The 25,282-nt window shown below is 42.9% G+C and overlaps 1 protein-coding gene across 2 annotated transcripts in view; it reads right to left on the reverse strand.

Moving 5' to 3' along the window:
- The window catches only part of SLC4A3 (solute carrier family 4 member 3), a 33,739-nt gene that overhangs the window by 2,952 nt on the left and 5,505 nt on the right, over positions 1-25,282 (reverse strand). For both annotated transcript variants that reach the window (XM_077273086.1, XM_077273085.1), the window contains exons 2-17: positions 23,733-23,869; positions 23,397-23,577; positions 22,780-22,915; positions 22,155-22,290; positions 21,019-21,112; positions 20,628-20,812; positions 15,673-15,901; positions 15,374-15,598; positions 15,095-15,243; positions 12,454-12,648; positions 12,025-12,207; positions 11,856-11,945; positions 6,150-6,316; positions 5,573-5,823; positions 2,683-2,852; positions 2,393-2,566 (exon numbers count right to left, since the gene is read on the reverse strand). In XM_077273086.1, coding sequence (XP_077129201.1) covers positions 2,393-2,566; positions 2,683-2,852; positions 5,573-5,823; positions 6,150-6,316; positions 11,856-11,945; positions 12,025-12,207; positions 12,454-12,648; positions 15,095-15,243; positions 15,374-15,598; positions 15,673-15,901; positions 20,628-20,812; positions 21,019-21,112; positions 22,155-22,290; positions 22,780-22,915; positions 23,397-23,532 — 2,520 coding nt within the window. In that variant the 5' untranslated portion in view covers positions 23,533-23,577; positions 23,733-23,869. The remainder of the gene's footprint in view (positions 1-2,392; positions 2,567-2,682; positions 2,853-5,572; positions 5,824-6,149; positions 6,317-11,855; positions 11,946-12,024; positions 12,208-12,453; positions 12,649-15,094; positions 15,244-15,373; positions 15,599-15,672; positions 15,902-20,627; positions 20,813-21,018; positions 21,113-22,154; positions 22,291-22,779; positions 22,916-23,396; positions 23,578-23,732; positions 23,870-25,282) is intronic.

Here is a 25,282-nt window from a genome sequence, read left to right on the forward strand (position 1 = left end):
TTATAGTAGTCATATTCTTGTACATAGGAGCAGTATTATAGTAGCTATATTCTTGTACATAGGAGCAGTATTATAGTAGTTATATTCTTGTACATAGGGGCAGTATTATAGTAGTTATATTCTTGTACATAGGAGCAGTATTATAGTAGTTATATTCTTGTACATAGGGGCAGTATTATAGTAGTTATATTCTTGTACATAGGAGCAGTATTATAGTAGTTATATTCTTGTACATAGGGGCAGTATTATAGTAGTTATATTCTTGTACATGGGGGCAGTATTATAGTAGTTATATTCTTGTATATAGGAGCAGTATTATAGTAGTTATATTCTTGTACATAGGGGGCAGTATTATAGTAGTTTATTCTTGTACATAGGAGGCAGTATTATAGTAGTTATATTCCTGTACATAGGGGCAGTATTATAGTAGTTATATTCTTGTACATAGGAGCAGTATTATAGTAGTCATATTCTTGTACATAGGGGCAGTATTATAGTAGTTATATTCTTGTACATAGGAGCAGTATTATAGTAGTTATATTCTTGTACATAGGGGCAGTATTATAGTAGTTATATTCTTGTACATAGGAGGAATATTATAGTAGTTATATTCCTGTACATAGGGGCAGTATTATAGTAGTTATATTCTTGTACATAGGAGCAGTATTATAGTAGTTATAGTCTTGTACATAGGAGCAGTATTATAGTAGTTATATTCTTGTACATAGGAGCAGTATTATAGTAGTTATATTCTTGTACATAGGGGCAGTATTATAGTAGTTATATTCTTGTACATAGGAGCAGTATTATAGTAGTTATAGTCTTGTACATAGGGGGCAGTATTATAGTAGTTATATTCTTGTACATAGGGGCAGTATTATAGTAGTTATATTCCTGTACATAGGGGCAGTATTATAGTAGTTATATTCTTGTACATAGGGGCAGTATTATAGTAGTTATAGTCTTGTACATAGGAGCAGTATTATAGTAGTTATATTCTTGTACATAGGGGCAGTATTATAGTAGTCATATTCTTGTACATAGGGGCAGTATTATAGTAGTTATATTCTTGTACATGGGGGCAGTATTATAGTAGTTATATTCTTGTATATAGGAGCAGTATTATAGTAGTTATATTCTTGTACATAGGGGGCAGTATTATAGTAGTTTATTCTTGTACATAGGAGGCAGTATTATAGTAGTTATATTCCTGTACATAGGGGCAGTATTATAGTAGTTATATTCTTGTACATAGGAGCAGTATTATAGTAGTCATATTCTTGTACATAGGAGCAGTATTATAGTAGCTATATTCTTGTACATAGGAGCAGTATTATAGTAGTTATATTCTTGTACATAGGGGCAGTATTATAGTAGTTATATTCTTGTACATAGGAGCAGTATTATAGTAGTTATATTCTTGTACATAGGGGCAGTATTATAGTAGTTATATTCTTGTACATAGGAGCAGTATTATAGTAGTTATATTCTTGTACATAGGGGCAGTATTATAGTAGTTATATTCTTGTACATGGGGGCAGTATTATAGTAGTTATATTCTTGTATATAGGAGCAGTATTATAGTAGTTATATTCTTGTACATAGGGGGCAGTATTATAGTAGTTTATTCTTGTACATAGGAGGCAGTATTATAGTAGTTATATTCCTGTACATAGGGGCAGTATTATAGTAGTTATATTCTTGTACATAGGAGCAGTATTATAGTAGTCATATTCTTGTACATAGGGGCAGTATTATAGTAGTTATATTCTTGTACATAGGAGCAGTATTATAGTAGTTATATTCTTGTACATAGGGGCAGTATTATAGTAGTTATATTCTTGTACATAGGAGCAGTATTATAGTAGTTATATTCTTGTACATAGGGGCAGTATTATAGTAGTTATATTCTTGTACATAGGAGCAGTATTATAGTAGTTATATTCTTGTACATAGGGGCAGTATTATAATAGTTATATTCTTGTACATAGGAGCAGTATTATAGTAGTTATATTCTTGTACATAGGGGACAGTATTATAGTAGTTATATTCTTGTACATAGAAGCAGTATTATAGTAGTTATATTCTTGTACATAGGAGCAGTACTATAGTAGATATATTCTTGTACATAGGAGCAGTACTATAGTAGATATATTCTTGTACATAGGAGCAGTATTATAGTAGATATATTCTTGTACATAGGAGCAGTATTATAGTAGATATATTCTTGTACATAGCCTATGGCAGAAATGCCAACCATGTGACAAAAGAGAATTATCTTCAGAGCAGTTATCACTTCCTTTCCCCCATTCTTCCTGGCAGCTGGATCATTAATGTTAATATTAATATAAACAAAAACACTAAAAATTAAATATTTGTAATGGTTACTTACAACTTTTAGTTCTCGCTCATTGAAAAAGCGAGGCAGTATAAACCTCCTTAGTGGGACAGTGAGTATGAGGAGGAATGGGAAGGCGAGTGAAGCTGGAGAAGACTTCACTACCCATAAGAGAACAATGCAGGAGAGCTGAACGCAGGTGAACAGGTGCATCCTCCATGTGCGCACCTAGGGAAATATATATAGTAAATTCTAAATAAATCCCCCTAATGCAGAAACTTCCCCCATTTAGAGAATAGAACGTTCCATGAGATGCATTTACAAGACTAGCTGGACCAGCTCACCTTCACCACGTAGGTGTGTTCTGGATGATGTTTCGGATGCATGAGGATAAGGAGAAGCCTCTCAAAAAGTTGAATTCCAGTTAGAGAGGTCACTCCCATATACAAGAAAATCCCGAAAAGTACAGCTAGAGGGATCTGACGTAACATCTCTCCCATTACTATGGACAGTCCTTTATTAGAGATACAGATGGAAAAGAATCTAATGTAAATAACATAAACAGCCTGATAATTGCACTGAAATTGATATAATAAATGTATAAGTGTATGTGGGGGTGGGGAGGGGGTTTGTTAAACCTCAGAGATTGTACAGAAAGCAATATGCATGGACAGGTCATGGGGACGTCTCTTACAGAAATTCTGCAATAAATTAAAAGTTTCATTTTTATGCAATAAAGTTTGTACAACAGTGACAACTAGAGGTCATATGTGGTACTGCAACAGTGTAATTACACAGTTTATATTCTAATGAAAAAAGTGCTAAAAAGAATGCAGAGCATAACTATAGGGAGCAGAGGATGCAGGAGCAGCCGGGACCTCTGACAATGTATCACTGTGTGCATCATCTTTGAGCTTTATCGTTGTGTTTATTGCCCCTTTACTGTGACTTGTCTGTGCATTATCTCTGTACTATGACCTCACTGTGTAATATTCCCGTACTGTGATATCACTGTGTGCATTATCCCTGTACTGTGATATCACTGTGTGCATTATCCCTGTACTGTGATATCACTGTGTGCATTATCCCTGTACTGTGACATCACTGTGTGTATTATCCCTGTACTGTGACATCACTGTGTGTATTATCCCTGTACTGTGATATCACTGTGTGCATTATCCCTGTACTGTGACATCACTGTGTGTATTATCCCTGTACTGTGATATCACTGTGTGCATTATCCCTGTACTGTGACATCACTGTGTGTATTACCCCTGTACTGTTACATCACTGTGTGTATTATCTCTGTACTGTGACATCACTGTGTGCATTATCCCTGTACTGTGACATCACTGTGTGTATTATCCCTGTACTGTGATATCACTGTGTGCATTATCCCTGTACTGTGACATCACTGTGTGTATTATCCCTGTACTGTGACATCACTGTGTGCATTATCCCTGTACTGTGACATCACTGTGTGTATTATCCCTGTACTGTGACATCACTGTGTGTATTATCCCTGTACTGTGACATCACTGTGTGTATTATCCCTGTACTGTGACATCGCTGTGCGTATTATGCCTGTACTGTGACATCACTGTGTATTATCACTGTGTATTATCACTGTACTGTGATATCACTGTGTGCATTATCCCTGTACTGTGACATCACTGTGTGTATTATCCCTGTACTGTGACATCACTGTGTGTATTATGCCTGTACTGTGACATCACTGTGTGCATTATCCCTGTACTGTGATATCACTGTGTGCATTAACTCTGTACTGTGACATCACTGTGTGTATTATCCCTGTACTGTGACATCACTGTGTGTATTATCTCTGTACTGTGACATCACTGTGTGTATTATCCCTGTACTGTGACATCACTGTGTGTATTATCTCTGTACTGTGACATCATTGTGTGTATTATCCCTGTACTGTGACATCACTGTGTGTATTATCCCTGTACTGTGACATCACTGTGTGTATTATCTCTGTACTGTGACATCACTGTGTGCATTATCCCTGTACTGTGATATCACTGTGTGCATTATCCCTGTACTGTGATATCACTGTGTATATTATCCCTGTACTGTGACATCACTGTGTGTATTATCCCTGTACTGTGACATCGCTGTGCATATTATGCCTGTACTGTGACATCACTGTGCGTATTATCCCTGTACTGTGACATCACTGTGTGTATTATCCCTGTACTGTGACATCGCTGTGCGTATTATGCCTGTACTGTGACATCACTGTGCGTATTATCCCTGTACTGTGACATCACTGTGTGTATTATCCCTGTACTGTGACATCACTGTGTGTATTATCCCTGTACTGTGACATCACTGTGTGTATTATCCCTGTACTGTGACATCACTGTGTGTATTATCCCTGTACTGTGACATCACTGTGTGTATTATCCCTGTACTGTGACATCACTGTGTGTATTATCCCTGCACTGTGACATCACTGTGTGCATTATCCCTGTACCGTGACATCACTGTGTGTATTATCCCTGTACTGTGACATCACTGTGTGTATTATCCCTGTACTGTGACATCGCTGTGCGTATTATGCCTGTACTGTGACATCACTGTGTGTATTATGCCTGTACTGTGACATCACTGTGTGTATTATCCCTGTACTGTGACATCACTGTGTGTATTATCCCTGCACTGTGACATCACTGTGTGCATTATCCCTGTACCGTGACATCACTGTGTGTATTATCCCTGTACTGTGACATCACTGTGTGTATTATCCCTGTACTGTGACATCGCTGTGCGTATTATGCCTGTACTGTGACATCACTGTGTGTATTATCCCTGTACTGTGACATCACTGTGTGTATTATCCCTGTACTGTGACATCACTGTGTGTATTATCCCTGCACTGTGACATCACTGTGTGCATTATCCCTGTACCGTGACATCACTGTGTGTATTATCCCTGTACTGTGACATCACTGTGTGTATTATCCCTGTACTGTGACATCGCTGTGCGTATTATGCCTGTACTGTGACATCACTGTGTGTATTATGCCTGTACTGTGACATCACTGTGTGCATTATCCCTGTACTGTGATATCACTGTGTGCATTATCCCTGTACTGTGATATCACTGTGCATTATCTCTGTACTGTGACATCACTGTGTGCATTAGAGATAGATATGACACAGATCACTGCTATTAGATGGACGGACAGGTTTCTTTATGCTCTTTACCTACTAGTGCGGCGATCAGCACGCCTGTGATTCTCTGCTCTTTAACCTCGGAGATCCGCGGTCTTTCTCCCGGCGCAGTCTTGCTCATCAAAGTTAATGCATTAACATGAGTGACAGTTCGCACTGTAGTCGCTGTTAACCATGGAAGCCCAAAGAGAGCGCAAAGACCACCCATAGTGCCGATAAGTAGGAGGTCCAGGTGAAACCCACTGCCCTTCTGTAGGCACCTCTCCTTTCTGCTGACTATGAGACTGAGGACGGACCAGGCACAAAGAAAAAGGTTAAATGCAAACATCAGATTTTAATGAATAAATTCGAACAAGCAGCAAATACCTACAGTGCTCCCACAGGAAAAATGAGGTACTACATGGTGTGCACTGCGATCTATGAGCCGTCTGTGTAATGCTCAGAGGGGCCGGGTCCTCCAGAGATAGAAGTGAGTGCACCCCCCCCCCCCTCACTGCTGTGGCTTCTGAACAGGAGCTGACCCTCCTATAGTAACTGAAGATTACCTAACAGGAGGTTGTTTTTCTAGACTAGACATCCCCTTTAAGAGACTTGTATCAGCTCCACTCACGTTGTGATCTGGGTCTCCATAAAGATAAGGATGAAAACCAGCAGCGCCGGGATAGCCGAGGCGAACATCATCCACAGGGGGAACGGACGCGAGGTCCCCATGGGATGGACGAACCAACCACGTTTACCGGGAGACGTGACCGACAGTCCAGATGGAACGTTCAGTTTCTAGACAAAAGGTGAGATTGGAAAGATGACACTCATCATCCCGGGCACACGTCTATTATAACCAATGGAGCGTAACGGCACTTGTAGACCAAAGCCGGGAACAAACGAGCGGAAGAGAAGTCACCCGGAAAACTCAGGTGATTCTCATCCATATTGTCATTTTATTCCATCCTAGTGTCCGTATTAATGAGCAAATACAACTTCCTACATTATTAATAGCAAAGTATCATAAAAATCAGATGATATATGGTACGGAGGTGGTGTGTGAGAGGTGGATCTGTTCTGCTCATCCATAGACGAAACCCAGTCCAAGTGAGCTACAAGGTTCAGGATATTGTAAGATCTGCACACGTCAACCATACACTCACCTGAACAAGTCCTAATATTAGGCATGTATTGCAGTATTATAGTACAGTGCAGTGTGCTTATACACAGGCGCAGTATTATAGCAGTTATATGACTGTACATAGGGGGCAGTATTATAGTAGTTATATTCTTGTACATGGGGCAGTATTATAGTAGTTATATTCTTGTACATAGGGGCAGTATTATAGTAGTTATATTCTTGTACATAGGGGCAGTATTATAGTAGTTATATTCTTGTACATAGGGGCAGTATTATAGTAGTTATATTCTTATACATAGGGGTAGTATTATAGTAGTTATATTCTTGTACATAGGGGCAGTATTATAGTAGTTATATTCTTGTACATAGGGGCAGTATTATAGTAGTTATATTCTTGTACGTAGGGGCAGTATTATAGCACTTATATTCTTGTACATAGGGGCAGTATTATAGTAGTTATATTCTTGTACATAGGAGCAGTATTATAGTAGTTATATTCTTGTACATAGGAGCAGTATTATAGTAGTTATATTCTTGTACATGGGGCAGTATTATAGTAGTTATATTCTTGTACATAGGGGCAGTATTATAGTAGTTATATTCTTGTACATAGGGGCAGTATTATAGTAGTTATATTCTTGTACATAGGGGCAGTATTATAGTAGTTATATTCTTATACATAGGGGTAGTATTATAGTAGTTATATTCTTGTACATAGGGGCAGTATTATAGTAGTTATATTCTTGTACATAGGGGCAGTATTATAGTAGTTATATTCTTGTACGTAGGGGCAGTATTATAGCACTTATATTCTTGTACATAGGGGCAGTATTATAGTAGTTATATTCTTGTACATAGGAGCAGTATTATAGTAGTTATATTCTTGTACATTGGAGCAGTATTATAGTAGTTATATTCTTGTATATAGGGGGCAGTATTATAGTAGTTATATTCTTGTACATAGGAGCAGTATTATAGTAGTTATATTCTTGTACATAGGAGCAGTATTATAGTAGTTATATTCTTGTACATAGGGGCAGTATTATAGTAGTTATATTCTTGTACATAGGAGCAGTATTATAGTAGTTATATTCTTGTACATAGGGGCAGTATTATAGTAGTTATATTCTTGTACATAGGGGCAGTATTATAGTAGTTATATTCTTGTACATAGGGGCAGTATTATAGTAGTTATATTCTTGTACATAGGGGCAGTATTATAGTAGTTATATTCTTGTACATAGGGGCAGTATTATAGTAGTTATATTCTTGTACATAGGGGCAGTATTATAGTAGTTATATTCTTGTACATAGGGGCAGTATTATAGTAGTTATATTCTTGTACATAGGGGCAGTATTATAGTAGTTATATTCTTGTACATAGGGGCAGTATTATAGTAGTTATATTCTTGTACATAGGGGCAGTATTATAGTAGTTATATTCTTGTACATAGGGGCAGTATTATAGTAGTTATATTCTTGTACATAGGGGCAGTATTATAGTAGTTATATTCTTGTACATAGGGGCAGTATTAGGCCATGTTCACACGCTGCGGTTTTTACCGCGGAACCGCCGCGATTTTGATGCTGCGGGTCCGCAGCAGTTTCCATAGCGTTTACATTAACATGTAAACCCTATGGAAACCGCAAACCGCAGTGCACATGCTGCGGGAAAAACCGCGCAGAAACGCAGCGGTTTACAACCCGCAGCATGTCACTTCTTTGTGCAGAATCGCTGCGATTCTGCACCCATAGAAATGCATTGAACCGCTTACTTCCCGCATGGGGCTGTGCCCACGTTGCGGGAAGTAAGCGGATAATGTGCGGGTGGTACCCGGGGTGGAGGAGAGGAGACTCTCCTCCAGGCCCTGGGAACCATAAAATAGTGTAAAAAAAAGAATTAAAATAAAAAATGAAGCTATACTCACCTATCAGCGCTGCCCGCGGCCGTCCGGTCTCAGTTGCTGTGCCGAACAGGACCTGTGGTGACGTCGCGGTCACATGACCGTGATGACGCCGCGGTCACATGACCGTGACGTCACGAAGGTCCTTGTCGGCACAGCCGCTTGCAGCGCCGGGGAGATCGCGACGTCAGAGGGTGAGTATAGCCAATTTTTATTATTTTTTACATTACTATTGATGCTGCATATTGCTGCATATGCAGCATCAATAGTACAGCAGTAATCCCGCAGCGGAAACCGCGGAACAAGCCGCGATAAATCTGCAGGGATAACCACAGCGGTTTTGCCCTGCAGATTTTCAATTCCGCTGCGGGATTAACCCGCAGAGGAACCCGCAGCGTGTGAACATGGCCTTATAGTAGTTATATTCTTGTACATAGGGGTAGTATTATAGTAGTTATATTCTTGTACATAGGGGCAGTATTATAGTAGTTATATTCTTGTACATAGGGGCAGTATTATAGTAGTTATATTCTTGTACATAGGGGCAATATTATAGTAGTTATATTCTTGTACATAGGAGCAGTATTATAGTAGTTATATTCTTGTACATAGGAGCAGTATTATAGTAGTTATATTCTTGTACATAGGAGCAGTATTATAGTAGTTATATTCTTGTACATAGGAGCAGTATTATAGTAGTTATATTCTTGTACATAGGAGCAGTATTATAGTAGTTATATTCTTGTACATAGGAGCAGTATTATAGTAGTTATATTCTTGTACATAGGAGCAGTATTATAGTAGTTATATTCTTGTACATAGAAGCAGTATTATCTAATATATAATTGCCTAGAATACTACTTCCTGCAATTTGTGCCAACTTCCGTGGCTTTGTCCGGAGCTAATGTCCGGAGCTAATGTCCAGAGATAATGTCCGGAGCTAATGTCCGGAGCTAATGTCCGGAGATAAGTGACGTCACCAGTGTCCTACACCCAGGCAGAGCACAGTGGCCCCAGGCAGCATATGGGGCCCCAGGCAGAGCACAGTGGTCCCAGGCAGAGCACAGGGGCCCCAGGCAGCATATGGGGCCCCAGGCAGAGCACAGTGGTCCCAGGCAGAGCACAGGGGCCCCAGGCAGCATATGGGGCCCCAGGCAGAGCACAGGGGCCCCAGGCAGAGCACAGGGGCCCCAGGCAGCATATGGGGCCCCAGGCAGAGCACAGGGGCCCCAGGCAGCATATGGGGCCCCAGGCAGAGCACAGTGGCCCCAGGCAGCATATGGGGCCCCAGGCAGAGCACAGTGGCCCCAGGCAGAGCACAGGGGCCCCAGGCAGCATATGGGGCCCCAGGCAGAGCACAGTGGTCCCAGGCAGAGCACAGGGGCCCCAGGCAGCTTATGGGGCCCCAGGCAGAGCACAGTGGCCCCAGGCAGAACATGGGGCCCCAGGCAGAGCACAGTGGCCCCAGGCAGAGCACAGGGGCCCCAGGCAGAACATGGGGCCCCAGGCAGAGCACAGGGGCCCCAGGCAGAGCACAGGGGCCCCAGGCAGCATATGGGGCCCCAGGCAGAGCACAGGGGCCCCAGGCAGCATATGGGGCCCCAGGCAGAGCACAGTGGCCCCAGGCAGAGCACAGGGGCCCCAGGCAGCATATGGGGCCCCAGGCAGAGCACAGTAGTCCCAGGCAGAGCACAGGGGCCCCAGGCAGCCTATGGGGCCCCAGGCAAAGCACAGTGGCCCCAGGCAGAACATGGGGCCCCAGGCAGAGCACAGGGGCCCCAGGCAGAGCACAGGGGCCCCAGGCAGCATATGGGGCCCCAGGCAGAGCACAGTGGTCCCAGGTAGAGCACAGGGGCCCCAGGCAGCCTATGGGGCCCCAGACAGAGCACAGGGGCCCCAGGCAGCATATGGGGCCCCAGGCAGAGCACAGGGGCCCCAGGCAGCATATGGGGCCCCAGGCAGAGCACAGTGGCCCCAGGCAGAGCACAGGGGCCCCAGGCAGAACATGGGGCCCCAGGCAGAGCACAGGAGCCCCAGGCAGAGCACAGGGGCCCCAGGCAGAGCACAGGGGCCCCAGGCAGCATATGGGGCCCCAGGCAGAGCACAGGGGCCCCAGGCAGCATATGGGGCCCCAGGCAGAGCACAGCGATATTTTGGACCACTGTGCGGTGTTTCAGACCCCCTGTGTGATGTCTGGGGCCCTGTTCTTAAGTATATTAAAGATTAAAGTAACGTATATTAAAGTATATTATAGATCAAATTTGACACGTTTATGAGCACCATTGAGTGATATACTCAAGAATGACATAATTTTTCAACATTTTATGGTTTCAAACTGTAAACACTCAGAGTTTTTTTTACTTCAACCAGAAAACCTTAACGGTTCATAAAAAACTTGACTGTTCAGGATATGATAAAAGTCATAGTATTCTGAATCTTTAACTTATAAAGATACCTTTACATGGGGTGATTATTGGTTCCAGAGAGGCTTTCGGCCGATAATCGTACACATGGCTGGTGACAGGACAATACAATATAAACGTTCAAAGGTAAACACTGATAACATTAAAATCTAATATATAATTGCCTAGAATACTACTTCCGGCAATTTGTGCCAACTTCCGTGGCTTTGTCCGGAGATAATGTCCGGAGATAAGTGACGTCACCAGCGTCCTACACCCGCTCAGGGTGGACAAAGATATATGCCTTCGTGGTGCGCGGCACTTTTCTGATTGGTTGCCGCCTGCCGCGAGCGACCAATCAGAAATGTGCCGTACTGTCAAGAATTGTCAAGAGCTGGTGAGTGCAGCCATTTTTTGTTCTTTCTTACTATTATTTATTAATTGTATTATTCTTACATTTGAATAAATAAAGTATATATGGATTCTAGACTCCCGATTCCTTAGAATCGGGCTGCCATCTAGTAGTAGTCATATTCTTGTACATAGGAGCAGTATTATAGTAGTTATATTCTTGTACATAGGAGCAGTATTATAGTAGTTATATTTTTGTACATAGGAGCAGTATTATAGTAGTTATATTCTTGTACATAGGGGCAGTATTATAGTAGTTATATTCTTGTACATAGGGGCAGTATTATAGTAGTTATATTCTTGTACATAGGGGCAGTATTATAGTAGTTATATTCTTGTACATAGGAGCAGTATTATAGTAGTTATATCCTTGTATATAGGAGCAGTATTATAGTAGTTATATTCTTATACATAGGGGCAGTATTATAGTAGCAATATTCTTCTCTTATTCTTATATATAGTATAAGAACATTTACCTGTGTGTATGTATCAGTTATGGTGTAATCAATAAAGACCATTACTAGAATAGATATGGGAATCCCGAAGTCACCAATAACCCTCCTTGCCTGAAAAATAAGACACAATTAGAGATAGAGACAAGCAGAGAACTCCTGAGCCCCATATCATGTGTCTTTGGCACCCCACCTTCCCTCCCAAGAAACGACTATTCTTGAACTTTCGCAGGAAGAAAGCGATGAGAAAAGTTCCTGACATTAGTATAAGGGATAGTAAAGCCGTATTGGGTTGCATGCGAGGACCAAGAGTAGCCGTGCGACTTCCCGACCCTCCAGATGGGTATGTTCTTAGAAGCGGGTGATCTGTAAAGACCTAGGAAAAGAGATAAGTATTAGCATTTGGGAGTTTCACAATATTGTAATTTTTTTTAACTATTTCCCCATATACTAGTTGGGTTGCATTTTTTTTTAATGCACCGTTACTGGAAAGATCCCCTGAGTTGCCAATTGCAGTAATTAGGCATTGTACAATTCTCAGAATAACTTTTTCATAAACTTGATGACTCCTTTTAATTATGTAAATCACTTACTACATGAAGGAAACAGTCATAAGTCCCACCTTATATAACTTGTAAAAAGTTTCATTGATGAAGATGAGGGAAATTAGAAATGCAAAGATTTCTTGGGTGAATGGAGAGATGTAGCGGACCAGAAAGCTGCCTTCAGCTGCCACCATCACCAGGACAAACAGGACCAACCAAAAACCAATCCACACCCGGCCGGTCAGGTACTCTATGTCCTGCACCTGGCAAAACTGGTATAAACAAGAGATAACATCTTACAGTTGTTAAAGATTCCACAATGCTTTCTTTGGTGCAGTCAATCAGTGATTGGCTGCAGCAATAACATATAGACAGCACGTGAGTGCTAAATAGAACTAAACAGAGACCCACAACAAGACCAGAGCAGCAGTGCTGGAGCCGCAGAAGATCCATCAGATAAGTAATAACTATTTTTAAAAGGCATAAACTACCTTTATGCAGATGTCAGTTCATCTTGCTACACCTCTTTAAATTATTTATAAATTTAAAAATACGGTATTTAGAATTGAGAGTCCTCAGTGGTTGATACCTTTTAATGGCTAACTGAAAAGATGGTAACAAATTGCAGCTTTCGATACTACACAGGTCTCTTCATCAGGCAAAGACTAAAACAAATTCTGAAGAATCACATATTTATGCACAACATAGTATAGGGAAAAAAAAAAACAAAAGGGAGAGGGGAAAAAAAAACTAAAGAAGAAAATAACCGGGTGCCTCTAGTAGTTACCTACAATCCAAATCTGGAGGTGCTAAGGGGAGCTGCACGGAAATTACAACCTTTACTGCAAAAAGATGCCCGCTTACAATCCATTTTTCCAGACCCCCCACTACTGTGTTTTAGGCAGCCCCCAAATCTAAGAAGCATCATTGTCAAATGCTCCCTGTCCTCTCCAAAAGCTGCAGGTACCTTTCCTTGCAACCAGAAAAAATGTAAAACCTGTCCATTTATAATGACCACGGACAAGATAAAGATCCCCAATTCACACCAGGACTACAAGATACCAGGTACATTCAGCTGCATCACTTCTAATGTGGTGTACCTAATCATTTGTACTAAATGTCCAACTGGGGGTCTGTATGTGGGGGAGACAGGGCAGAAACTGAGAACAAGGATGAACTCTCATCGCCATACAATAAGAAAAAAAAAATGGATATACCTGTGGCAATACATTTCTGTCTCCCAAATCATAGCATTATGGACATGAAAGGTAACTTCAAAACACAGAAAGACAGGAGAGTCTGGGAATATAAACTGATGACGACCTTTGACACTAACTGCAGGAATGAATGTGTCACATGGATTTATGTCTTTTTACATCAATTAAGGAACTTGCCCATCAGACCATGTGGGGTCATCACAACAGACCCTAATCACAGGACAATAAAACAATCCTTATCTAAGAATTGGCCCAATATTTATGGACGTAACTGTTTATCACCCATGGTTGTTCTGCTTCATGTCACCTGGCTTATCCATGGTTTTTTTTTTTTCCCCTCTCCCTTTTTTTGTTTTTTTTTTCCCTATACTATGTTGTGCATAAATATGTGATTCTTCAGAATTTGTTTTAGTCTTTGCCTGATGAAGAGACGTATGTAGTCTCGAAAGCTTGCAATTTGTTACCATCTTTTCAGTTAGCCATTAAAAGGTATCAACCACTGAGGACTCTCAATTCTTAATATTTTTCTATCTACTGGCTAACACGGTACCAAGATATATTTCTTTCCTGTTATAAATTTAAAAAAATCTAGTTTCCTGCAGCCACCAGGGGGAGCCGATTATAAATTAAACTCAATAACAAAAATGTATAAAAATATTATACAGTAAGTTCCAAAGGTCCCCGTAGTGGTGGCTTCAAGTAGTCCAACTTCTATCATGATTTCATGTAGGTTACTCTAGCCCTGTATCAGAAAAACAAAACTCTGATCATTATAATGATATATTAACACATTATGAAACTAATTTGAGTAAACATTTTTTGGGCGAAAACTATAGGTGATTAGTAAGGAAAGTATACATTTTTAAACAATGTAAGCTTTTTTCATAATTTTTTTTAATGGTCCACCCCTTTATGAAACATCCACCTATATTTATAATTATCATTTTCTATATTATGTGAAAAAAATAACATTCTTTTCAGAACTATGATTTTAAGAAAAAGATTAGAAAGTGGAACCGCCATGGGTCATCACTGATGCCTGTTTTTAATATTTTTTTTATTCTTAAGCAGATATATCAGCCATTCACAGAGAAGACTTTGGGACCCTTTTTCTCGCTATCAGTGGGAATCGCAGCATACAAACCCCCAGTGAAGCCACATTTATCATGTATTCTGTGGTTAGATGATGGCTTTTGTAATGTATACCTTGCAGCAAACAAAGCTTATTCTTTATGCAGGAGAAAGCTATACAATTTTCTAATACAACTTCTGTATCGATTACTCATGGTTCTCAAGAACTCTGTCTGCTGCCATTTATTAGGAGCTGCCCGGTAACACCTGATTATATCGCTTGCTACAAAATAACTAAACGATAACTACAAAAACAAAAAGTCACACACATGACCAGGATAGATTTCATCCACAGAAAGTGAAACAATGAATGACCATATTGAAAGACAGCAAGCTGAGGTCTTGAAAACTTGTGATATTTTCCTTATACCTTGAAAAACGCTTCTTCAAAAACAAGAAGTGGACCAGAAAATCCAATGATGAGCAAGGGCTGTGCAGCGAGTAAGGAGAACAATACCCCGAGCACCGAGGTTGACACTATGAGCTCTGATACACCCATCAGTCCTTGGGTCTTCTCCCCTGAAAAAGTAAAGAACGTTTGTAACATGCAACAGTGTTTTTCATGTTTTAACATTTTTTTCTTGCAGATTTGGATGTGACTGGAGCATGTAAGACGTGTAGAAGTAACTAAAAATTGCCCAGAACTTACCTAAGAGACCTCCAAAGGTAATAGCCGGAGACAGAGCTGCGAAGTAGATGAACAAGGCAGCGGCGAAACATTGAGTGTTGAGACCATCCTTAATGTCGCTCCCGTACCTCACATATCGCCTGCGTATGTCCCGAATAAGACCCCCAAAACAAAATCCCGAACGTTCCAGCGGATCTAGCTCGCTGTCATCATCATCGTCATCCTCCAGCTTCATCTCGCTAGTGTCTGTGCGTAAGAGAGGACATGACATCAGATGCATCTTACAAAACAAAGTGCAAAAAAGGCCTCAACCGTCTCACCTTCCGATAGTCCCGTCGCCTTAGGAGCAGGATGCTCCTTGGCTGAACGCCGCTCCTCTCTCTCTCTCCTCTTCCTCAGTAGTTCCTTCTGGAAAGTAGCAATAGAGCGGAGAAGATCCTTCCCTTGCATCTCACATGGAGGAAGAACCATACTGCAGTCCAGAAAATCATTGATGGCGTTCAGGAGGTCATGTCTCTCCGCGGCCATGTACGCAGCTTCATGAAAGACCTGGAAAATAAGTTACAGTTACATTCCATTAACCTGGAATATGATATTTCATTGTCTGACAACCAAGTACTAAGGGAACGTGCACATGATGTCATTAAGACACCGGTGGATTCACCAAGGTTTTCTTAGGCAAAGCTACTTAAAGAAAGTTTTTAGGAAAAAGACAATTATTGAACAAGACTATCGGGGATTGATGTACAATGACTAATGAAGGATCCACCATCCACAATAGGTGATGTCACAGCTCACCTCCTCCTCCTGTATAATGACTGATAACGCCTCTATATACAGTAGATAATACAGGACCCACCATTCACAATAGGTGATGTCACAGCTCACCTCCTCCTCCTGTACAATGACTGATAACACCTCTATATACAGTAGATAACACAGGATCCACCATTCACAATAGGTGATGTCACAGCTCACCTCCTCCTCCTCCTGTACAATGACTGATAACACCTCTATATACAGTAGATAACACAGGACCCACCATTCACAATAGGAGATATCACAGCTCACCTCCCCCTCCTGTACAATGACTGATAACACCTCTATATACAGTAGATAATACAGGACCCACCATTCACAATAGGTGATGTCACAGCTCACCTCCTCCTCCTGTACAATGACTGATAACACCTCTTTATACAGTAGATAATACAGGACCCACCATTCACAATAGGTGATGTCACAGCTCACCTCCTCCTCCTCCTCCTCTATAATGACTGATAACACTTCTATATACAGTAGATAACGCAGGACCCACCATTCACAATAGGTGATGTCACAGCCCACCTCCTCCTCCTCCTCCTGTACAATGACTGATAACACCTCTATATACAGTAGATAACACAGGATCCGCCATTCACAATAGGTGGTCACAGTTCACCTCCTCCTCCTGTACAATGACTGATAACACCTCTATATACAGTAGATAACACAGGATCCACCATTCACAATAGGTGATGTCACAGCTCACCTTCTCCTGTACAATGACTGATAACACCTCTATATACAGTAGATAACACAGGATCCACCATTCACAATAGGTGATGTCACAGCTCACCTCCTCCTCCTGTACAATGACTGATAACACCTCTATATACAGTAGATAACACAGGATCCACAATAGGTGTTATCACAGCTCACCTCCTCCTCCTGTACAATTATCTTTGTCCAGATTGGAGCATGCTCAGATAACACTTCTATGCTAATGAATAGGGCCTGAGTCAATCTTCTGCTGCTAATAACCAGTTAAAAATAGGAAGTAGGGGCCTAATATTAAACCTAGGGGCTAATGTGAAAATTGGAGGTTTTTTATGTATATTAAATTTAGATTAATATAAAATCAAAAACATTTTACATAAAACTTGATTAAAGCAGTAAGTAATATTTTAATGACACATTCGCTTTAAGAATCAGTATTAATAGGGGCAGATTGAATCTTGACATTTCCAGTGTATCCCCGGAGTGCTTCTTTAAGTCTAGCTCTACATATATCTGGAATATAATTACCTCTGAGTCCGGCACTTTATATGCCATAAAGCAATTTCCGTCGTTGTAGATCCTGCTTTCTGTGCATTATTAATACTGACAATTAGTAAAATGAGTGATGCGGCTACTAAATTATGCATGATAATAACCCCGGCAGAACGGAGCACAGAGCCGAGCGCTTCATCTCCGGCAAATTATAGCGCGGGCTCCGTACACGCAGATCCCACCATTATCCCATCTGTCTGCAGAGCCTAATCATCTCCTTATAATTGCCGCTGCGCATATATATCCTCCGCTCCTAAAATCACTGTAATTAATCCAATTAAAGGAGAGGATATAATCCCAGCATGGAGTAATAATCACACGGTGTCAGGACTTTCTCTACAACCTCTGGAATTTACGCTTTTATCCGCGCACCACGAGATGGTCGCGATCACAAGTTTCCTGCTCAATCTGATAATTAATAAGATCTAATTAATGTCACCCTCATTGGGCTACATGATGGAGAAATCACACATCTCCGCAGGTCGCGAGTGCGGAAATATCGAGGGTTTATCTTACCTGTAATTTTACGGATACAGAAATAAAGCAAAAGTCAAGTGTCTGATTCTTCAGGGACAGATATTGTATTAAGTGCATTGAATAAATTCTATGCACAAGATCACTGGTAGATTGACATTAAAGGGGACCTGCTGCTACTTTTTGTACAGATATTATATGACCGTGATATAATTTTCTTTCTGGCTGTTTGCACCTACTACTAAGGGGAGCTCTCTGTATATAGAGATACATGATAAGATCCTGTCTGCAGTCACCACTAGGGGGAGCTCCCTGTATACAGAGATACATGATAAGATTCTGTCTGCAGCCACCACTAGGGGGAGCTCCCTGTATACAGAGATACATGATAAGATCCTGTCTGCAGCCACCACTAGGGGGAGCTCCCTGTATACAGAGATACATGATAAGATCCTGTCTGCAGCCACCACTAGGGGGAGCTCTCTGTGTACAGAGATACATGATAAGATCCTGTCTGCAGCCACCACTAGGGGGAGCTCTCTGTATACAGAGATACATGACAAGATCCTCTCTGCAGCCACCACTAGGGGGAGCTCTCTGTATACAGAGATACATGACAAGATCCTCTCTGCAGCCACCACTAGGGGGAGCTCCCTGTATACAGAGATACATGATAAGATCCTGTCTGCAGTCACCACTAGGGGGAGCTCTCTGTATACAGAGATACATGACAAGATCCTCTCTGCAGCCACCACTAGGGGGAGCTCTCTGTATACAGAGATACATGACAAGATCCTCTCTGCAGCCACCACTAGGGGGAGCTCCCTGTATACAGAGATACATGATAAGATCCTGTCTGCAGCCACCACTAGGGGGAGCTCCCTGTATACAGAGATACATGATAAGATCCTGTCTGCAGTCACCACTAGGGGGAGCTCCCTGTATACAGAGATACATGATAAGATTCTGTCTGCAGCCACCACTAGGGGGAGCTCTCTGTATACAGAGATACATGATAAGATCCTGTCTGCAGCCACCACTAGGGGGAGCTCCCTGTATACAGAGATACATGATAAGATCCTGTCTGCAGTCACCACTAGGGGGAGCTCCCTGTATACAGAGATACATGATAAGATTCTGTCTGCAGCCACCACTAGGGGGAGCTCCCTGTATACAGAGATACATGATAAGATCCTGTCTGCAGCCACCACTAGGGGGAGCTCCCTGTATACAGAGATACATGATAAGATCCTGTCTGCAGTCACCACTAGGGGGAGCTCCCTGTATACAGAGATACATGATAAGATTCTGTCTGCAGCCACCACTAGGGGGAGCTCCCTGTATACAGAGATACATGATAAGATCCTGTCTGCAGCCACCACTAGGGGGAGCTCCCTGTATACAGAGATACGTGATAAGATCATGTCTGCAGCTACCACTAGGGGGAGCTCCCTGTATACAGAGATACATGATAAGATCCTGTCTGCAGCCACCACTAGGGGGAGCTCCGTGTATACAGAGATACATGATAAGATCCTGTCTGCAGCCACCACTAGGGGGAGCTCCGTGTATACAGAGATACATGATAAGATTCTGTCTCCAGCCACCACTAGGGGGAGCTCCCTGTATACAGAGATACATGATAAGATCCTCTCTGCAGCCACCACTAGGGGGAGCTCCCTGTATACAGAGATACATGATAAGATCCTGTCTGCAGCCACCACTAGGGGGAGCTCCCTGTATACAGAGATACATGATAAGATCCTGTCTGCAGCCACCACTAGGGGGAGCTCCCTGTATACAGAGATACATGATAAGATCCTGTCTGCAGTCACCACTAGGGGGAGCTCCCTGTATACAGAGATACATGATAAGATCCTGTCTGCAGCCACCACTAGGGGGAGCTCCCTGTATAAAGAGATACATGATAAGATTCTGTCTGCAGTCACCACTAGGGGGAGCTCCCTGTATACAGAGATACGTGATAAGATCATGTCTGCAGCTACCACTAGGGGGAGCTCCCTGTATACAGAGATACATGATAAGATCCTGTCTGCAGCCACCACTAGGGGGAGCTCCCTGTATACAGAGATACATGATAAGATTCTGTCTGCAGCCACCACTAGGGGGAGCTCCCTGTATACAGAGATACGTGATAAGATCCTGTCTGCAGCCACCACTAGGGGGAGCTCCCTGTATACAGAGATACATGATAAGATCCTGTCTGGAGCCACCACTAGGGGGACCTCCCTGTATACAGAGATACATGATAAGATCCTGTCTGCAGCCACCACTAGGGGGAGCTCCCTGTATACAGAGATACATGATAAGATCCTGTCTGCAGCCACCACTAGGGGGAGCTCCCTGTATACAGAGATACATGATAAGATTCTGTCTGCAGCCACCACTAGGGGGAGCTCCCTGTATACAGAGATACATGATAAGATCCTGTCTGGAGCCACCACTAGGGGGAGCTCCCTGTATACAGAGATACGTGATAAGATCCTGTCTGCAGCCACCACTAGGGGGAGCTCCTTGCACACTTGTAATCTATTAATCTATTAAAGGGAAGCCCTTTTCCTGAATAGCTCTCTCCTCTTCCCATTCACTGACAGTAAGCAGAGCTCCTGTATTGAAACTTTACAGGGATACCTCCTATACGAAAGGTAGTGAGTGGCCTGTGCACTTTGTGAGGTGAGGGTGTACTTACTTTGTCTGACATGAGAGTAGAGATGGAGCGGCCGATCTCGTGGTAATCCATATTAGACTGAGAGGGACCAAGCAAAACAAACAGGAACCGCACAGGAACCGGCACCTCCAGGACGGACTCCAGCAGGACCGCCTCTCTGAGACGCACAAACGCCATGGCGGGATTGACTAGGAATTCCACGCAACCTGCGGATAATACCAGCACATGTGGTCAGTGTTACACTGGGGACAATTCTTGGGAGGTCCATTTTTTGGCACATTAAGAGCCACGCCTATTCTTTGCTAAGCCATCCTCCTTCATTACAAAACCACACCCACTTGTCAAATGAGGCTCAAAAGTGTCTAATGCACTTAAATGTGAGACGAGGTGTACACAGGTGACATTTACTGACCCACGAGGACGACGGTGGCCTCTGCATTTTCTGGGATCTTCTCCATGAGCTTCCGGTGCTTTAGCCGATGACCATCGGGTCCATTCAGGGATTTCTACATCACAGAATCAGAGAGGACACAGTAATGGCAGCGAGTGCTGCTGGGGGACGGGGAACAGCTTTTATGGTGAAATCGTAGTTGTTTTTTCTGTGTTGCGTCTCTACAGTGCGCAGGATCTGTGCGGTGACTCCGCATACCTGCAGTGCAACAGGATTGTGTGTTTTCTCACTTACTGTATTTATGTGCCATGATATCACTGTGTGCATTACTTATCCACGGTAATATCACTGTTTATTATCCCTGTACATATTATTCCTGCACTGTGACACTGCTGTGTGCATTATCAAGGCACTGTGACATCACTGTATGCAATCTCCCTGTACTGTGACATCACTGTGTGCAATCTCTCAATACTGTGACATCACTTTGTGCAATCTCTCTGTACTATGACATGTCTGTGTGCATTTGTGCATTACATCCCTGTGACATCAACGTGTGTATGATTCCTGTAATGTGACATCACTGTATGCAATCTCTCAATACTGTGACATCACTGTATGCAATCTCTCTGTACCATAACATCACGGTGTGCAATCTCTCTGTACTGTGACATCACTGTGTGCAATCTCTCTGGACTGTGACATCCCTGTATGTAATCTCTCTGGACTGTGACATCACTATGTGCAATCTCTCTGGACTGTGACATCACTTCGTGCAATCTCTCTGGACTGTGACATCCCTGTATGCAATCTCTCTGTACTGTGACATCACTGTGTGCATTTGTGCATTACATCCCTGTGACATCACCGTGTGTATGATCCCTGTACTGTGATATCACGATAGTATCCACCTCTTTCAAATAAATAAGGGTAGCCCTGCAGTATCCGCTGCGGCCACTATGCAGATGGCGGAGCTGTGCTGTGACGCTCTGCAACTGATCACATCCAGCCGCTGCCGACACTGGGAACAACTGATCAGTGAGTGTACCGGTGTTGCACTCCCACCAACAAGGTGTTGATGACCAATCCTAAGGACAGACCATCACACTAAAGCACCAGACAACCCCTTTAAGAAAGAACCCACCGCCGCAGCTCACCTGCTTGCCATCTTGGTCATTATGGGAATTGCTGGTTGTGGTTTCTTTGGGTGGGCTGTTGGGGGCCACGTGGTTGCTTGCACCAGACATGGAGGCGTTACGAGTGTGGTGAGAATCCCTTCCATCATTAGGGTGGCTACAAGAGAAATGGCAGCATCGGTAATCAGACCCGGTGATCTCCCGTGACTCGTCTGTTCTAGTCATTCATTGTATTCCCCGCAATGCAACAATTCTTAGAATCCGGCACCGATCTGTTCCTCTTACTGGAAATGTACGAATTAATCGACAACTGGGTGTTACCGGACAGGGGGGGGGGGTCCTCTCACATCCTCTTTAATCACTTCTGGCTGAAATTAACACGCTCCCAATTGGTAACGCCCAGTTGTCAAATTGAACATGAATTTCTTGGAGGAATCTCCAGTAAGGCACACGGCAGAGACGTTCCCGCTCATGGAAGGTCATTGCTTTAAAGTCCATCTGATATATGAAAACAACCTACATTAGAGGCCACAAAGTTCCATACACCAATGAGACCCGTTGGTTGAATATACTGTACACTGTAGATATAGCGATGACTTTCCACAAGGATAAGTCTACAGTCACTTCAGGTCCACTTCACTATTACCTGTGCTTCAACATAAGAGACTGCAAAACTTTAGCACGATCGACGGCTCTTATCTGGTCAGAATCAACCATGGTCTCTACAATCATCTGGGCGATTCCGGGCAAAGTGGTCTGGTCCAAATCCAAGAGTACAGCTCCTGAAAAAGGAATAGTAATGAAACAGAGGACAAGCGTTTACCATCCTGCCATCATTCCTTACACCGTGCTGAATGAGATTTACTGCCCTGTAATATTCACTGTGTGCCCCGACTGCACAGCGTCAGTGTGCAGCTGTAAAGGCCACGGGACCACTGATACCTCCATACTAGTTTGTTAGCCATCAAATGTGCCAGCCACAGACGCCTCATTACACTAACCCTATAATCGTGTGCTAGACACAGATGCTGCCAAAACGAAGTCCCATCCCTCCAACGTTGCCCCCATAATAATTTGCCAAACACAGATGTCCCCATACCACTGGTAGCCATAGGTGACCATAGATGCCACCTACAGAAACCCTGCCCTAAAAATGTGAAAGCTGCAGAAGTTACATGAGACCCACGCTGGTTGGGACATTCAGGACTTTACTGACAAATAGACGGTGAACAAATGATTTACAAATCGATCCTCAAAACCCACCATGAGTGATGGTCTTCCTGAGCTCCAGCAGGCTACGGAAGGACAGTGAAGCCACATGAGGTTTTCCCCATCGTGATGTGTCTTCCTCAACATCCTCCTCAAATTTTATCCATCGAGCGGTCTCCTTCCATTGCATTTCATGGGCTCCTTCACACACGAGCTCGTTTAGCTCCACAAAGACCTGGAGATATCAAACAGTAGGTCAATACAAATGGTCCAAGTGGCATCTAGAACCATTGGCAAGTGTCGAAGTGGCTCACCACCATAACAGAAACAGAAAAGTGGTGGTACAATCAAGGACGGCTACTCTCCAAGCATCGCGCTCTTTGGTCATACCTCGTGGGGCCCCTTCTTCTCTGGCTTTTTCTTGGCACAGTTTATCTGTGCTGGGAAGACCGTGGCTTCCTTCCGGCTTGCACGGTTCTTTGCTATGAGCTGTCTGCGCAGTGATGGAGGATCCTCCAGATTCAGGACTAGACATGAGACAACCAAGTGTTAGCTAAGTGTGATATGGAGGGGATTTGAACACTGGGCCCCAGCGTCGGAAAGCTGCAGTGCTAACCACTGAGCCACCGTGCTATAATTGGGTCATAGGCAATACCTATGAGGTCATAGCGAGATGCTTTCCAATTTTTGACTCATTCTGTAGTAAGATACTCAGGTGTTTGTGCTCTACTCTATCTGCACAGGGCACACCGTCCACTGCTTTCAGTCCTCGTTTTCTGCAGAGGGGTTGTACTCCATCACTTCCTAGAGACTGCATTGGTTTATTCACAATTCTCTGTCAATTGAATCCCATTCATAGTAAAGCCCCCATCTCACTAAGCGAGATCGCTAGCGAGATCGCTGCTGAGTCACAAGTTTTGTGACGCAACAGCGACCTCAGTAGCGATCTCGCTATGTGTGACACGTAGCAGCGACCAGGCCCCTGCTGTGAGATCGCTGGTCGTGTCGGAATGGCCTGGACCTTTTTTTGATCGTTGAGGTCCCGCTGGGTAGCACATATCGCTGTGTTTGACACCTTACCAACGACCTCGTTGATGACTCAGACACTGAATCGTCATAATAGCTCCCATGTGAGATCGTTGTACAGGTCGCTACAGGTCGCTGGTGAGATGTCAAACAGTGAGATCGCAGCAGCGATCGTTGGGAAGATCTCACTGTTTGACATCTCACCAGCGACCACATAGCGACACAGCAACGATCCCTGACAGGTCGTATCGTTGTCGGGATCGCTTTAGCGTCGCTAAGTGAGACGGGGCCTTAACTACCATAAAGCAAACACCTCCTGCTGTGCTGTTCATACACGGAAAATGCGTGGTCTTCAATATGGCCACTACATACCCATGGAAGTATTAGAACCAAAAAGACATAGCTTTCCCATCAGTTCCTTAAAAACTGCAACATTCAAAAGTGATCCTTTATTGCAAATACTCAAATTCTGAAGCTTCTTTCAACCTATCTCATGAGCTGGCCATATACCCAAGAGAACTGTCAACCGAAGGATCATTTATAGGACAGCTATGTCTCCTGATTCCCCCATACACATATGCACTCTTCTTGGCTGCTGCCTGACAACTTTTACCATCTTGTTTATCTTGCAAACAAAAGTATTGACCACTGAAATTCAGTTGCCCAATCCGTCTTTCCCCTATCATCAAGGGAAAGTCAGGAAGCCTCCATACATGAGATCGTCAGCCGGTCTCACCAAAATGTTTTTTGGGCTTTTATGCCTCATCCTTTATTAATGCGTCTTTGTCGTAAGTGTTGTGGAGTACTGATCTAAAAACCTACTCAAGTTTTTTTTAAAGGGCTCACCATCAATCTTTATTCTTAAAAAAAGTAATTAATATGGCATTAAGGTTGATAAATGTGTGGTTGGCTAA

This window comes from Ranitomeya variabilis, chromosome 7 (assembly GCF_051348905.1).
Source record: "Ranitomeya variabilis isolate aRanVar5 chromosome 7, aRanVar5.hap1, whole genome shotgun sequence".
Lineage (NCBI taxonomy): Eukaryota > Metazoa > Chordata > Amphibia > Anura > Dendrobatidae > Ranitomeya > Ranitomeya variabilis.